Below are 18,320 nucleotides of genomic sequence, written 5' to 3' on the forward strand. Positions count from 1 at the left end.
CGCTTCGGCTACATAAGTGGCGGGAAAACTATGTTCTTGTGTGGTTCTTGTAACAATTTTTAGCATCGATTCTCTATTTGGTAAAGTCCAAAGTCTAGTCAAAGACAAAGTAAAAGTCAATGCAGTCAAGGACTCAAATCGGTCGATTCAGTAAAATGGTAGACGCTTAACTAAAACTTTAGATGGAGTTTAGAAGGGAACACAAAAGGCACGTTTCTGGAAGTTGTATCACTGGCCTACACTTGTGCATGATAATAAATATCTAATGGTTAATATTCTACCAATAAAACACATTAAAAACCCAGAACAATCAAAGGAAATTACTATAAAACACATTAACGTCACTCTTTCACAATCTAAGCTTAACTCTTCCTTCGTTTATGTCCTAAAAAATTTCGACTTAAGCTTGTTAACCTTATGGCTACCACACACGCTACGGTCTACCGGAGAGGTCACCTCCACAACATAGCTATATATAGGCAGGATGAATTGACGGAGGAAGAACCAACCCTTCTTAATGAGGCGGTGGAGGAAGCTGTAGCCCAACCCATAGGGCTTAACACAAATCAAAAATTTGTAGTAAGAACTATGTTAATAAATACACATTTCGCAAATTAAACACCAATAATTTATTTATAAAATATCCTTTATTAAAAATAACTTTAAATTTTTATATAGATCAACAAGTAACAAGTTAACGACTATGAAAATATTACTAGTAGGAACATAAGGTCAGTAAAAAAGTTTAATCTAAATCAACAAGTAACAACTTAACAACTACATATACACATTAGGTTAAAAAAGTAATAATAAAATTACATATTATTATACTGTACTAGTTTTTTTTGAAGGTTGCATTCTCTTTAATCTTAATTTTAGAATTTCCATTTCCAATTTGTACTTGTTTATAGCCATTTTATTCTGTTTTATTAGATACTTCTTTTCTATTTTTGCATTTTGAACTTTAAAATATTGATCCTTTAAATTAGAATTATGTTTAACTTGTTCTGAAAAACATTGTTTAATTTATCATAAGTTAGTCATCACAATTTTAGTAAAGAGAAAGTAATTATAATTAAAAATTACCAGAAGGATTGGAAGTAGACCTTAAAAGCTTACGCTTCTTTGATGTATTGAATGTTATGATTTCTTGGTCACCTATTAAAAGGAAGTAAATAAAACTTAGTACATAATATTATATAGAATCAAATTTTGTAGAAGTTTCAACATATTTTATTTTTACATAATAAAAACAAAAAACTTATTTACCCCTTGGATTGGACGTCACTGTGCATCGCTCTCTATTTACTGTGTTTCTAATATCATTTGTTATAATATTATCTTGACCATCTAAAATTAAGACAAAAATGTATGTACAATAGACGTTAATTGAAATCCTATTAATTTTTAGGGTTCCGTACCTAAAGGGTAAAAACGGGACCCTATTACTAAGAGTTTGTTGTCTGTCCGTCTGTCTGTCTCCAGGCTGTAACTCAAGAACGGATATAGCTAGACTTCTGAAATTTTCACAGATTATCTATATCTTTTGCTGCTATAAAAACAAATACTAAAAATAAAATAAAGTTTTAAGGGGGGTCTCATACAAAAACACAATTGTTTGTCTACTTTTGCTCTATACCGGTACAGAATCCTTCGTGCGCGAGTCCGACTAGCACTTGACTGATTATTATAAATACAAGTTATTACCCTGAAGATTGGATGTCTGTGTACATGGCTCTATATTTTCTGTGATGCTTGTATTGTTTGTTACAATATAATCTTGATCATCTAAAATGAAAAGAAATGAGAATAAAGTCCCCTGGTTACCTGCAATACTTTAAATATAAAGAAGCAAAAGATGTTTGTGTACCAACCAATATTAACAGTTTCATATAATACTATATCAGAGGATGCCTCAACTTCATCTGGAAAATTATTTTTTTCTGTGTCACCTGAAATAAATAAGCAGTTATTTATGTGTAAAAATATATGTAGTTGAAAACATAATATCTTATTTGTAATTTAAAATTAAACTAACCAAAATAAAGTGCTGCATCATAATATGGATTCGCTAAAGGTTGTACTTGAGGTGCCACCATCGATAATATTAGAGCATCATGGTCACTAACGGCCATTCCCAATATTTGATCTATCTCTGGTTTTGCCCTACTAGAGATAGGAATAGCTCACATTAGACATTAGAGACATATATTTTATGTCAATTGTGAGATATTCCTATCTCTAGTAGGGCAAAACCAGAGATAGATCAAATATTGGTACCTAATGGCCGTAATAGTGCTCCTATAGGATCCACCACCAGTACGATTTATCTCTTTCTATAAAAGGTATAGCATAAAATGAAAAAATAAGTATAAAAATTAAGAATTAGTACAAAGAGCATTCAATTAATATGTAGATATTCATTTTACCAACCTTATCAAGTGATGCTTTACTTTGCACCTCTTTCATATCAACTCTGGTTTTTTCATAAAACTGTTGTCGCTAAAAGTAAGAACATACACAGGTTTATAAAAGTCAATTATAAAATAATATTTTTATATATGGAGGGACTTACATTAGCATTAGCAATATTCTTTTTGGACCGCTGCTTTAAGTTTTCATATAGATGCCGAAGTTGTTCCCAACTTCGGCATCCACTAGCAGCAACAGCGTTGTATTGCTTGCAAATATTAGTCCACGCCTCCCTCTTCTTTAAAATCATGTTCGAGTTGGTTTCTTTGTTTTCAATAATTTGTTGATGTCTAGAAAAGTGTGTTCAAATTAATAAACAGCGACGAACTTCATGAAAATAGTACATATTATATTGATAATAATGTTACTTTTACTCACTTTTTAACTAATTCTAAGAGCATATCTTTTTCCGAGCTTGTATAATTACAGCCGCGTTTCTTTTTTGTCTCCTAATATATTAAAATTATAATAATGTAGAAATTTCTTTTCAACAAAATGTTTTCAAATTAATGTTAAAATCCAAGTTAAATGGCGCCTTCTCAGATGTCAGTTGTCACTTCACAGTTGTCAGTTGTCACTCAAAACACCGTTCCATTCTACGTATGGTTGTTGTAAACTTTAAAGCCGAGTTCGGATATTCTATTGTAACCGAGAAATAATATTTAAAATTGTCATGTCTTAAATTATTTTTAAAATGTTTAATAACAAATAGTAAACGGCATTAAAAGATTTTTAGTAAAATTTTATTTTGTACAATTAAGATCTGGCGTAAAATGAAACACATGAAATGTTGCCATGATGTAAATATTTGACGGCTACTCACAGGGCCACTTACGTAAGTATCATAAGAAATCGTCTGAGTGGCGTTTGTGTATATCACTTAAATATGGGAGACGCTTACATTTAAATGCCCTTTAGCTGATTTATACATTTGAGTGCCGTTCCAGTGCCGTTCCGGCCGACAGTGTGATAAAAACCTCAATTTTGTTTCACCTTGTTTTTCTTTAAAAATACTAGAGTTGATAGCTATATAAACATTACAGTGAAACTCCGAGATCGATATTATTTGTAGTAAAACGCAGTATCCCCGTCGGGAGGGCTTCGGTTAGCGCGTTACTAACGACTGTTCGTAGCAGGTAGAAGCTAAAATAACTTTGTGAAACGCCTTTAACGGTTCGTTACCCGTAAGTGAAAAACGTTTGGTAGCTGATGTACAGTGACGATTCGTTAGATATAGGAACCGGGCATAAGTCATTCTGGTTCATTTTTGAAACAAGTAAAGTTCTAGTGGTTTGTAAGGCTTAGAAAAAAAATACGAAAATTTACGTGCAGCCTTTTGCAGTAGAGGGGTTCAAAATTTTGATTCAAAATAAAATAAAAATTGTTACACACACTAATAACTCAAATAATTTCAAATGAAACTTATAAATAAACAATAATAAATCATAATCAGTTAAACTAACGCGCTTTACAAACATAGTGGATCTCCAATGCTATCATCGCAGTAATGACACAACTTCACTTTCTTCGTAATCTTCTGATAAAGAGGTCTTTCAAGCAACAGGTCGACTGTGACTGGATGAAATTCTTGGTGTTTATTTTAAGACAACTTTGGACGAATGTGAGACAAATATGGATCAGAGCTTATTAAAAAGTTGTGAAACAAATCTTCATTAGTTTCTGCTCCACTCGTCTTTCTAGTATTTCTAAATTCTTTATTCCTTGCCTCTGAAGCTTCTTGAAATTTTCACAGAAGCCTTAATTATATGTGTACCTACTTTAATTATTGATAAAAAAATAAAAATAATAATAAATATTTAAGGGGGCTCCCATACAAAAAAGACGCAAGACAATTTTGGCCTACTTTCGCTCTACTGTATGTGTAGTACATACTAGCATAGAGGAATAAATATGTCTGGTCTCTGATACTAGAATCAGGCCTGTCCCACTCGCGCGTTTAGGTATCGAGCTGTAAGTACCCCTTTAAAGGGGCAGATCACAAGCACAGAGTACTTTATTATAACTGATCACAAGGGACTCACAAGCGAGCGGTGACGCGCGCGCAAGATTTTTCGTCGTATATAATTATCTACGTACTGATTTAATCGCTGTGACAGCATCGTTATTAATCTGATAAATATGAACAATTGAAAAAAGTCAAAGAAATATTTCTAAAGTAAGTAAGAAATATATAAAGTAATTTAAGACTTAAAAATACAAAAAAAGATAAAAAAAATACACAAACATAGCAAATAAACCAATTTGTTACAAATAAACCGCATACTACACATAAATAAACACAAGTTACTATGTTTAAGTTGTAAAAAAATCCTGACCAGGTGCCTTACTCTCGAAAGTGATATCAACTTGATACGAGTCTGATTTCGATTTCGTTTTTGATGTCATTGTAACGCGTAGGAATTCCGGAACAAAATCGTATCAAAATCGAGATGTTGACATGGCGTCTTGTCAACGTCGTTATGGCAACGTTGTATTGTTATTTAAAATTATTAGAAGGTTACGAAAAATATGAAATATTATGTAATGTTTGTGTTTTTTCGTCATACCATAAAAATACATTTCTTTAGAAACATTAGATGGATGTGCCCATTTTCTACTTTAGTGGGTTTAAAATGGTTATTTTCGTTAAGGAACATCTTGACATTAAACAAATATGTAAATTCTCTTTTGTAGTTACACTTAACATTGTCTTAAGTACCTACCTATACATATTGTAATATATTTTGTAGACATCAAAAGCACGGACGTAAAAAAAATACGGACGGATCGCCATTAAGAAATGAGTGAAGCACCCTTAATAAGCCCAGGCGATCATACGTACACATCTTGCACACACTCGCACTGTAATAAGCCGATCGTACCGCCATTACGCAATTAGACTGCATCGCGGTGACACGTCTTTGTCATTCATAAATTAAAATAAATATGCCATCTTGTGTTGTAAAATGGTGCAAGAACAATACAACCTTACACAAAAAACATCAAGGAATAACCTTTCATAGGTAAGATAACATATTTTTAAAGTATTTTGATAAAATAATGTAAATATTAATTCAACTTCAACAGGTCAGTAATGTCCATAACAAAGTGGGGAAATTTTCCCGAAACCGGGGAAAATTTTAAATTATTTTTAAATAATCAAATAATTAATTTTATTGTCTTTTATTAGTGTCATGTAAGTATTTAGCATACTATTGACCAGTAATTAGGCAGGAATACAATAATAGGGGTGTAGACAGTAAACGAAATTTAATACAAGTTATTGTTTTTTTGAGAGTTTGTATTATAGAATTACCGAAAATGGACATATTTTACTTAATAACTTTATAATTTTTTTTATATTTAATAAGTGATATTCATATTTTTAGATGTAACAAAATACTTATGTACTATCAGAGAAGTTGATTCCTATGAAAATCGGGGACATAAGTGGTTTGGTTGCGTTACGTCAAACCCAGCCGACAGATCACAATTAACATTGAATTGACATCTTTTTCGACCAAATAACGTTGGTCTGTCAATTGCATAGGAATCAACTTCCTTGATGGTACATCTGTAAAATAAATATATTTCCTAAAAATAGTCTACACCCCTATTAATTTCTTAATTTACAAAAGTGAATATAATTGTTGTTTGACGACCTCTGTGGCTCAGTGGGTGGGCTGTCGGTAGCTCAAGCCGGGGGTCGCGGGTTCGAATCCTGCCGACGGAACAAAAAGTTTTCAAAGTTCCTGGGTCATGGGTGTATATTAAATATGTGTATCATATAATAAAAATCTTAAATATATGTATAGTATTAAATATATTTCCGTTGTCTGGTACCCGTAACACAAGTCCTTCAGGTACTTAGCACGGGGTCAGAATGACGTGGTGTGAAGCGTCCATAGATAAAATTGTTGTCTTAGATTTCCTTCAGTAGTAGGGGAGGGAAGGTGCTATTGGTGTAGTCACCCGAGCGTCATTGAGACCTAGTAGGAATGAAAATATTGAATGGACCTCTAGACCAGGAATAAAATTTAACACCATGTTAGGTGATTTGATTTGACGTTAGCGCATGGTAGAACTCTCGATAGCTCTAACAGGCCGTTAACTGATTTAACAAGCCATTATTTATTTAACATTACTTGATTGTTTGATGAAATGGGTTACGGGACTTAAGTATCTTATATCTTTTCGTATACAGGTTCGTATATAGGTTTCGGGGGCGATAAATCTATTTAGCTAGGAATTATTTTTAGAAACTGTCATTTTATTCGTGTTTTATCGAATACCGAGCAAAGCTCGGTCAAATAGCTAGTAATAATTTTATTATTGTAAATGTTTGTACATAATCATTATTACTAATAATGTTATGTAAATAATAACAACCGCTTACATTTCTGAAGCGAAAAAAACATAAAAATATGTTTAAGTATAAAAAATAACATTTAACTTGTCTGAGTTTACAAAAAAAAGTAGGGAAATTTTACAAATTTATGATTTATATGGCAACCCTCATATCACGCACACGTCCTACACGGGCGGCACAAATGGGCCGGCTCGACCGGAGAAATACCACGTTCTCACAGAAAACCGGCGTGAAACAGCGCTTGCGCTGTGTTTCGCCGAGTGAGTGAGTTTACCGGAGGCCCAATTCCCTTCCCTATCCTCCCCTATTCCCTTCCCTTCCCATCCCTACCCTCCCCTCCCCTATTACCCTATTCCCTCTTAAAAGGCCGGCAACGCACCTGCAGCTCTTCTGATGCTGCGAGTGTCCATGGGCGACGGAAGTTGCTTTCCATCAGGTGACCCGTTTGCTCGTTTGCCCCCTTCTTTCATAAAAAAAAACCTATAAATGTTGTTGAGATTCCTGGAAGAAAATCCAGGAATCGCAAAAGGGTACATGCGGGCGAGCCAAGCTAAGCACGATACCAAACTTAAATGGGACCGTATAGATGTAGAGATACATTGGTGGTGCCATCAATCACATTAAAAAAGCTTGCAGGCGAGCTATATTATTAAGTTAAAATAATAATGAATTAATATTTATTATCAACAAAAAATAAAAACGACACCATACCAATCGATACCATAGTGACCCTAAAAACGTTTACAATACCTAACTCGGCAACAATCGATCTCAATCTATGTCGATGCCTCTGTTGCTACCGTGAAATTTGACGTTTGTAAACGATCTGAAATTCGATTCTCAGACAATTTTGTTTCTCGCGAGCACCTAAGATTTCGATTTGGCGAATGTTTCGATGCTGATTAGTTCCAAATTGAGCCACATCCCGATCGTGCGCTAGCATAGCTGTCAGGAATAGCAAAATCCATTGAGGTTGATTAGTTTCAAACCGATCCGCAGCACGATCGTGCGCTATTTTAGATGTCTAAAGCATGTCTAAAGTGTCAAAAACCGTTGAAATCGAAAATCGAAAGCGATATCAGTTTCGGGAGTAAGCCCCCAGCTCCTACACTATAATCGAATATAAAACTATCATTTAAAAATATACGTTGGGTTACTAAAATTTGATTATTACTATTAAAAAGTTTGCTATTAGTAGCTATAGTAATTAAAAGTAGATTATTTTATTATCTAAAAGGTGACAATCTTGATTTCGTCAGAAAGGGTACCTCTTACGCGATAGAAAGGGAGCGCACATGTAGGCAAATATAATTGTAGGCACCTAACACTGCGCGGTCGGAATTTGAACTTTATAGTATCGCAGCATGAGTTGTTATTTTTTTAAACGGGTTTCACGAGTTAGAATTCTGTTGATACATACTACTAATATATATTCTGTGCTAGTATGTACTGGTTAGTTAAACGAAAGTTGCAGCTGACAGATGCCAGTAAAATGGTAATCTACAAAACCATTTTAAAACCAGTGTGGACCTACGGCATTCAGCTCTGAGGTACTGAAAGTAACAGTATTGTTGACATCTTAGAAAGATTCCAGAATAAGACAATGAGGACGATGTTCGATATCCCAGCTTATATCAGCAACAAACAAATCAACGCTGACTTGAGACTACAAACAGTCAAGGAGGAAATTGAGACATACAGTAAAGAATATCAGGAAAGACTGGGTGGCGATACAAACAGTCTAGCTGCAGACTTCTCTTCAGAAGGGATCAGGCAGTCTAATCTTCACACGCCTCAAAAGGAACAGTGTACCAAATCTGTCTACAAGATACTTCTGTAGAGAATAGATGAGATTGTGCTCACTGGATGCACATCTTTGCTGAAGACAATACTCCAGATGACAATCGCACATCGCACTAGACTATTGTTTGAATAAACAGATATCTAGGTTGCAGGATACATAAAAAAACTTTCGCTCTACAAAGGTAAGGCACCTTTCATGCGCGAGTCCGACTAGCACTTGGCCGAGTATCTTATATCTTTAATAGCTAGTAATCATTTTTAGAAAATGTCATTTTCATCGAATACCGAGCAAAGCTCGGTCAAATAGCTAGTTAATTATTATAAGCGAAGCAGTTCAACAAAAACGGGCAGTCAAAAACATAACCAGCACGGACTAGAGTTTGTAACCGAATGAAGTGCGAGCTCTCGTTCGTGTAAACACAAAGGTCGCGTCCCCCGCGAGCTCCTTTGACTCGTGCCCAAAAAACCGCTCCCGACGCGAGCCCTGCGAGTGGCTGCGAGACAAGCCGCGAGCTCGAGGACGAGTTAACACTCTCGGCTCGTGGCGCGTCTCGCGAGTGCAAATATGTATTCAGCATTACGATTGCGCGGTGATCAGGATCCACTCACATAATATCTACGGCGATCATACCGTCGATCCGATTAGGAATACGAGCTGTTAAGGTATAAGTTATAGTGATTTTTAGTGAGTAATAATTATTATTGGTAAGCCGTAAGACCGCCAGTTGGTGCTCTTCCAATAATTTGGTTTTTTTTTTGCTTTGTATTTTTAGGGTTCCGTAGCCAAATGGCAAAAAACGGAACCCTTATACATAGATTCGTCATGTCTGTCTGTCTGTCCGTCCGTATGTCACAGCCACTTTCCTCCGAAACTATATATCCTACCCACCCAACCCAACTATATTCTCAAACTTTGTAAGTAGATAAAGTATGTGAACCGCATTAAGATTTTGATACAAAAATGGAAAAATTATTAAAAATTTTAAGGGTCCCCATAGGTACAACTGAAACAAAAAAAAATTTCATCTAATCTATACGTGTTGGGTATCTATGGATAGGTCTTCAAAAATCATATTGAGGTTTCTTATGTCATTTTTTTCTAACCTGAATAGTTTGCGAGAGAGACTCTTCCAAAGTGGTAAAATGTGTGTTCCCCCCCTAACTTCTAAAGTAGGGCTATGATAATTCTAAAAATAATATATGATGTACATTACTATAAAAACTACCAACGAAAATTGGTTTGAACGAGTTCTAGCAAGTAGTTTTTTTATACGTCATAAATGGTAAACCTTAAATTAATTTTCATTAAATCAACTGAAATATAAAAATAAATCAAAAACCTTTTAATTTCATTAAAATAAACCTTATTACTTGGCCGCTTTTTTATGTGTGCAAACAGTTTATTATTATTATTTTCTCAAACTATTAAGTAAATCTTTTTAACTTACATTCTCGGTCACTACTCACTGCTAATAATGGCTAAGAACTGAGAAGCATTAAAATTATTTTTCACCACGCAGATTGGTGAAGTATCAGAAATGAAGTAACCAGTACCTGTTTAGATTCAAACACCCAATGAGACTTCCCATCATCATCCACATAGTTCCACCACCTCAGACCGACTAGCAGGCGACCTGAAAATTTAATAAAATTGTGTTTCCTTTATTATATAAGATTATAATTAATATCAAGACCTAAGGATCTTTTTCTGTTCATTTACAAGATGTCATCTTGATCTAAATGTTAGCATGGAAATTGTAACTTAACCTTATGTGGTGTATGTATCTTTTTTAGGGTTCCGTACCCAAAGGGTAAAAACGGGACCCTATTACTAAGACTTCGATTTCTGTCCGTTTGTCTGTCTGTGTGTCTCCAGGCTGTAACTCAAGAGCCAGGCTGTAACCCAAGAGCCAAGCTAGACTTCTGAAATTTTCACAGATTGTGTATATCTGTTGCCACTATAACAACAAATACTAAAAACAAAATAAATTAAATATTTAAGGGACTTTCCCATTAACAAACATGATTTTTTTTTGCTATTTTTTGCTCGATATCAATAACTGCAACACATAGGCACTTGAAATATTCACAAAATACTCAGTTGTATTTGTACTTTAATAATCAATAATAAAATTCAAATAAATTAAATAATTAAGACATACAAAAACACAATTTTCAGCCTATTTTTGCTCGATATTAGGTATGGAACTCTTCGTGTGCGAGTCATTTAACAGTTAATACAGCACCATAGTCACCTATTCTTCTTTGTTTACCGTTTAGTATAGACTTATTAATATCAGAATGAATTCACTTTAGGTATATCTACCACAAACATATTATTTTATTTTCTTCATAATAACACTTACCAGTTATGTTCTTAACAGTCCAGAAATCAGCAGATAAGAGTAGTGTGACTAGAACGAAACTAGCTATGAAGGAGTCGGAGAACCAGCCGCATAGAATGTATACCACTATGGCTGCACATCGAAACACCAAGTGGAAAAACACTATGTAGGGATGGCTGAAATGTCATAAATGGAAAAAAACGCTTTATTTACATAACCACAAATATGTATAATCAGTGGCAAAGCAACTCAGCCTTTTTAACAAATTTTTAGAAGCCCCCTTATTTTTGAAGAGGTCCAGGTAAAGATTCTTATACTGTATGCTTTTGGGGTGAGTGTAGATTGGAGCACCTATAATATGACCTGCTGAATGCTGATACACTAATAGCAAATCAACTTCACTGTCTATAATGTATTAGAGAAAGGGTAGTATTTAATCGAGTGACTGTAAATTACAGTTTTAAGTGTTAAAATTAGTAAATTTGAGTTATAGAATTACTATTTGAGCGACTGACTATGAGTGACGAGTACCTATATACCCCGTTTATATATAAAAAAAACCCCGTTTATATATTAAAATCATTAATAAATTACACAAATTCTAATCCTTAACGGAACGTCAAAGAAATGGTTAAAAAATTTAATGGCGACCTATACCAAAAAAACAACTGGCTTCAACTATGAGTCGACGGAGCACAGCTACGCGGGACTCCTACTTCTGGGTGGTTCACAAAAAAATAACCACGATGGCTAAGGCGGGAGCGTAGCGTAGCGCAGCGAAGCGAAGCGAATCTAACCTAACCCAAAAAAGTAGTATTGGTCCGCAGCTCAAATCACCTGACTGCAATGTTTCGTCGCTCCGCCCCCATTTGAATTCGCACGCATTTAACAATATTATGTAGTTTTCATTACAACACGTATCAAAATTTAAAATATAAAGCCTCAAATAGAATATCAGTAACCAATTTTCATTAATAAAGCAGCTCACAAAAGTTTGCTCAAAGTGAACTTTTTAGTAGCTCGTAATAAATAAGCTCACTTAGAAAAATTGAATCTATATTTAATATTGAAGTTGCTTGACTGAATGAGTCGACGGAGCACCGCTACGCGGGACTCCTACTTCTGGGTGGTTCACAAAAAAATAACCACGATGGCTAAGGCGGGAGCGTAGCGCAGCGAAGCGAAGCGAAGCGAATCTAACCTAACCCAAAAAAGTAGTATTGGTCCGCAGCTCAAATCACCTGACTGCAATGTTTCGTCGCTCCGCCCCCATGTGAATTCGCACGCATTTAACAATATGTAGTTTTCATTACAACACGTATCAACATATAAAATATAAAGCCTCAAATAGAATATCAGTAAGAAATTTTCATTAATAAAGCAGCTCACAAAAGTTTGCTCAAAGTGAACTTTTTAGTAGCTCGTAATAATTAAGCTCACTTAGAAAAATTGAATCTATATTTAATATTGAAGTTGCTTGACTGAATGAGTCGACGGAGCACCGCTACGCGGGACTCCTACTTCTGGGTGGTTCACAAAAAAATAACCACGATGGCTAAGGCGGGAGCGTAGCGCAGCGAAGCGAAGCGAAGCGAATCTAACCTAACCCAAAAAAGTAGTATTGGTCCGCAGCTCAAATCACCTGACTGCAATGTTTCGTCGCTCCGCCCCCATTTGAATTCGCACGCATTTAACAATATGTAGTTTTCATTACAACACGTATCAAAATATAAAATATAAAGCCTCAAATAGAATATCAGTAACCAATTTTCATTAATAAAGCAGCTCACAAAAGTTTGCTCAAAGTGAACTTTTTAGTAGCTCGTAATAAATAAGCTCACTTAGAAAAATTGAATCTATATTTAATATTGAAGTTGCTTGCTATGTATCTCCAGTCGCTCACTTAGTAATACAGTCGCTCGGATAGAATTTTAATATCTGAAATAGATTAATCGCAATCCACTTTTTGTAAGCTCATTCTGGATTTTATTATAAATCAATATTAGTCTTAGTTAAGTATATTTTTCGCTTAGCAAAATTAATGCCGCTTTTAATATCTGAAATAGATTAATCGCAATCCACTTTTTGTAAGCTCATTCTGGATTTTATTATAAATCAATATTAGCATTAGTTAAGTATATTTTTCGCTTAGCCAAATTAATGCCGCTCATGTTATTAAAACAGTATGTTCATCATCAGTCGCAAAGTAATTTTTTATTCGCTTGTTTTATTATTTCCCTTAGAGAAACTGAACAAGGTTGTCTTACTACTCACAGCGCTTTCAGACCATGTACTCAAATAAAATTAACTATAACATAGATGTTATATTATAATATTATAGTATTGTGAGTTTTATAGAACATTTTATATTTATGTTCAAAAACAAAATCACACAATATGTTATTCTAGTCACACAAGTTCATCAGTAAAGTTAATAAGTATCAACAACATTTTGAACTTACACAAACTGTTTGTTAGCATTGTCCTCCTCGCCGAAGGCAATTGTATCGTCATCCAGTAGCGGCACCTGCGGTACACCAGGCTGTAATACCACATTAATACATCTACAGGCAAGCCGTGCAAAGCCAAACTATGTATGTATGTAAGGCCTACTTCTAGTCAATGAAATCAAAACTGTTCCATTAGTAATGTTTGCAAATAAAAAAACAGCAAAACAGGATGCTAATGATAAGAATTAAATATGTAGGTATTATGATCGACACTATCTCGAGTTACTTAAAATAAAATTACTTACGTTTGCAGAATTATTCATAGTTTTATATTGAGTATTTCACCAGCTACGAAATACCTGTAAATGGAAATACAGTTCGACAAGGCTTTAAACGTAGGGGTTATATTCTCTTTGAAGGCTTTATTCACAGATTACTAGTATTAAATTGGCTTTATTTCACATGATACCTATTGCTGGTTTATTGCTGGAGGAGAACCACAGATTACTAGTATATATGAGGTGAACTGTCATACCATTTTTTTTTTCATATAATGGCACTTCGGCTACAACCATAGCCAGTGTCGAGTATAATATTATGGCGGGAAAACAATATTTTTTAACTTTAATACAATTTTTTCTATATTATCGTCAGGTCAGTCAGGTCTAAGGTCTAAGTATAAAGTCAATACAGTTAAGAAGTCAAGTCGGTCTATTCAGTAAAGTGGTAGGACGCTTTACTGAAACTTTTGATGGAGTTTTGGAGGGAACACAAAAGAGCACGTTTCTGGTTATTACATCACTTTCCCACACTTGTGCACGATAACGAATATTTAATGGTTAATATCCTACCAATATTACACATTAAAAACCCAGATAACACAATTTTAGGAAAATAATATAAAAACACAACATCACTCTTTCACATTCTCCCAAAAACTCTGTCAAACCCAATGATGAAATACTCAAACCAGATATGTTACTACCGCGCGCGTTGTGAAGCTTCAAATACGGCCCAATTGGGCCGTCTGTTGTTTAGTCTGCATCGAGCGCAGTCACGAATGTGCCGCGTCTTGTCTTACCTAAATAAATTGAAAATGACGTCGTGCGTGTATCGAAAATGTACCAATTATGACACGAAAGTAAACAAAACACATGGAATTTCTTACCACATGTCTTGATTGCAATAAATACCTCAATTATTTACATTTTCAATTTTATTTTCGAACAATCTGGAAAAAAATGAATTTTCGTCATAGCTCAGGCGAAGAAAGAGATAGCGATACGATTCGACGTTTAAAAATAGAACTGTCTCTTTTACGTAAATGGTTTTTCGTATCTTTTGTTTCACTCATCTGTCAAATTGGTCAATGTCTGCAATTTTGAATTTGAAAATTGTTCGGAAGAGATTTAAGCCGGAAAATAGCATGGACGTAACATAGGGAGCATACCCATACTACGTGACCCTTTTAGGGGGGGAGGGGGGTCTTGAAAATACTACGCTCGGTCCCGAGAGGGGGGGAGGGGGTCTAGAGTTTTGTCACGTAGTCAATTTCGCCGAGAGAAACGTCATACGTAAAATTTTTTTTTCGCCATTTAATACTTGACACTGGCATTTATTATGGTTATTAATAGCAAACAGCCATTAAAAATAAACAGGCACAGTTGTCACTTATCAGGCATTTTGAAGTTTGGTGGAGCTGTCAAGCTTAGTGATCATATATTTACTATTTGGTGTGCGATTATAATTTGAACTACAGTTGTGACTAAAATAGCTAGTAGGTACCATCGAGTAAATTGATTCCTAGGTAGTTGACAGACCAACGTCATGTAGTGGGCTCATGTCAATTCAATGTTAATTGGGATCTGGCGGTTGGGTTTAACTTTAAACGCGACCAAATTACTTAGGTCCGCCATCTGCCTAGAAATTAATTTCTCATGGGGGGGCAAAAAATCTTAAAATGTAGGTCACGTAGTATGGGTATGCTCCCATATCTGTATAAGTACAACATCATTGGTCAAACCATTGAGATAGGCTTGTCGAATAAATATCGATATATCGATATTTTCAATTTGATATATCGATATTTTTGGGCGATATATTTTGTTACGATATATTGATATCAAATATCCAATATCGAAATTGTATCAAAAACGATATTTTCTGCTGCTATTTTGGCCAGACGTCTTCCTAATGGGTCCAGTTTTGTCAAAGCAACAAAAAATTGGTCTTCTCATAGGCTTAGCTGTTGGCTCAATGAAAATCAAAATAAATAAAAGGCGAAAAGATGGTAGAAATAATTTTTGCTCCACGACAAATTATCTACACTAATATTATAAAGAGGAAAACATTGTTTGTATAATTGTAATGAATAGGCTCAAAGACTACTGGCCTGATTGTAAGAAATCTTTCACTATTCGATAGCTACATTATTCACGAGTAACATAGGCTAAATTTTATCCCATCAAAAACATCCTGTAAAAAAACCAATTTATGAGATCCATGCAATACCAAGTCGGTTAATTTATTCAGTCCCTACCTAGGAGACCTTATGTCTCAAGTTAGTACGTAAGTTATTTATCATATCAATATTAAAAATCTTTTACATTTTAAATAAATAGATCGACTTGGACATCGCATGCAGTACTATAACAGGACTGCATCAATCGCATGGAGCGCAATAGACTAAACAATCTAATAAGTAATACAATAATTAGTTAGGTATAAATGGTAAGATACATTGTGTTCTTATGCGATGTCCAACTATTACCTATCTACAACTATTACTTCTTCGAATATATGTACGGAAATATCGATGGTACCAGTACATTGATTCATGAATTGCCATTAATGTAACTTTGTAATCTTATACATGTATTATATGGGATAGCAAAGTTATTCACGAAGTTAGAGAAAGAAGAAGAAGACTGGACAGTAATTATGAAATGTTTATTAGGTTTTCCCTTAATTAAGACACTAAACACTAGCTAGATATCTCGCTACCGACGATAAACCGGAGATATTGATGGTACGGGTACAATAATTCATAAACCGCAAATGTAACTTTGTAATCCTATACATTTATATAGGATTACAAAGTTATTTACGAAGTTAGTGTATCTAGAAAACTGGACAGAAATTTTGAAATATTTGAATTTTTCCTTGATTTAGACACTAAACACAAATTATATTATAAGTTTGAAGGTTCTATGTCTGCTAGAAGTGCCTTAGACTTTTGGTGACCGGTCAGTCAGTCAGTCAGTCAGTGACAAAATTAAGAAACTTTAACAAGTTACGGCTCTTGAACTACTCGTTCAAATTTAATAAAATTTTAAATATACCGTGTTTATACAATGCTTGCTTAGCAACTGAAAATTCAGGCTTGTTGGTTTATCCACAACGAAGTTATAAGGGGTCAAAAAGAGCCTGAATTGGTTCGAGAAAAGTATGGTACGGCCGTGCCGCTTTTTTGCTCGACTTGGCGGGGGCACTGCCGTGCCCCCAGATATTGGAAAAAATAGGTTTCCGTAAGATATTTGGGTTTTTCGGACACAAGGTGTAAAAAATCAACCAGAAAAGTTACATATTTTGCGTACGCTGCCTAAACTTTAAAAGATAGAACCATAAAATGTTCCAATTAGTTGTAGATCTTATAAATATCTTTTTTCGGACTACATTTAAACGCGTTTATTTTACTCATGCTATTATTCCTTATCAAAATAAATTATTTCATTGCTAAGAACAGTTTATGTAGATAATATTTGGTCTTTGAATGACTAAAATTGGACGTTTGGATAATTTCCTCCAGTTTTTTTCCACACTTTCCTCTATTTCTTCGCTCCTATTAGTATTGGCGTGATAAAATATAGCCTATAGCCTTCCTCTATAAATAGGCTATCTAACACTGAAAGAATTTTTAAAATTGAACCAGTAGTGCCTGAGATTAGCGCGTTCAAACAAACAAACAAACAAACTAACTAACAAACTCATCCGCTTTATAATATTAGTATAGATTAAAAAAAAAGCAAATTGGTCAAAAATTTGACCGATATATCGATATTTTTTTTGCGATACTTATAGGTATCGAGACCGATATTGATATTTTTTTAAATATCGATGTATCGATTTAACGATATTTTCTTTCATTTTCGACATCCCTACATTGAGATACTAACGGCCGTTCCCAATATTTGATCTATCTCTGGTTTTGCCCTACTAGAGATAGTAATAGCTCACAATTGACATAAAATATATGTCTCTAATGTATAATGTGAGCTATTCCTATCTCTAGTAGGGCAAAACCAGAGATAGATCAAATATTGGGAACCGCCGTTAGCCACAGTATAGCCAGAGTAGAAAGAATTATAGAGTATGCCGACTTAGAACCATAGACATAATTAGAACTGATGTTTAAATTTTTAATTTGACGTAATATAACGAAAATCGTCGCTAGGGTTGTTATCTTGTTACCTACGAATTTAAAACTACGACATATTCGCTGGACGTGTTCCTCTTTGATCGTATTTTTGTTTGTGTTTTGGAACATTCGATTAAAATTGTCAGAATCCAATTTTGGAATCTTTATTTTATATATTTAAAAATAAATTATATAAGCCAGCGCGAGGCACATTCCGTTCATAATCCTAGTGAAACCCGACGAATTTGACAGATATTGAAACCTGTCCCTTTCTTTGCAGTCGAACTACTGGTAGTTAAGTCTATTGTGGTATAGCAATATGATAGGGACTAATATTGCTATACTGTGACTAAGCCGTGTCACAAACTCACAACTCACAAGCCGTGTTCCTTGTTCGTTTCATTTTTTCGCAGTTTGGCAGCTGACTGTCAACTTCATAATGGAGTGTCATGTTCTAACAATTT

At 34.5% G+C, this 18,320-nt stretch overlaps 1 protein-coding gene and 1 long non-coding RNA gene across 3 annotated transcripts in view; both read right to left on the minus strand.

Annotated features, from left to right (window-relative positions):
* The window catches only part of LOC121739162 (uncharacterized Golgi apparatus membrane protein-like protein CG5021), a 42,276-nt gene extending 28,377 nt beyond the window's left edge, over positions 1–13,899 (minus strand). The window contains exons 1-4 of one of the 2 annotated variants that reach the window (XM_042131507.1): positions 13,745–13,899; positions 13,452–13,516; positions 11,011–11,165; positions 10,199–10,278 (exon numbers count right to left, since the gene is read on the minus strand). In XM_042131507.1, the coding sequence (XP_041987441.1) occupies positions 10,199–10,278; positions 11,011–11,165; positions 13,452–13,516; positions 13,745–13,762 (318 nt within the window). In that variant the 5' untranslated portion in view covers positions 13,763–13,899. Of the gene's footprint in view, positions 1–10,198; positions 10,279–11,010; positions 11,166–13,451; positions 13,532–13,744 lie in introns of both variants that reach the window. The other variant, XM_042131506.1, reaches the window with a different exon arrangement.
* Positions 2,291–2,746, minus strand: LOC121739163. The gene is made up of 3 exons (XR_006037404.1): positions 2,576–2,746; positions 2,434–2,502; positions 2,291–2,336 (listed from the first exon to the last, which is right to left on the minus strand). It is a non-coding gene; the product is annotated as an uncharacterized LOC121739163 (long non-coding RNA).
* Positions 13,900–18,320: the final 4,421 nt, after the last annotated feature.

Source organism: Aricia agestis, chromosome Z (genome assembly GCF_905147365.1).
Source record: "Aricia agestis chromosome Z, ilAriAges1.1, whole genome shotgun sequence".
Classification (NCBI taxonomy): domain Eukaryota; kingdom Metazoa; phylum Arthropoda; class Insecta; order Lepidoptera; family Lycaenidae; genus Aricia; species Aricia agestis.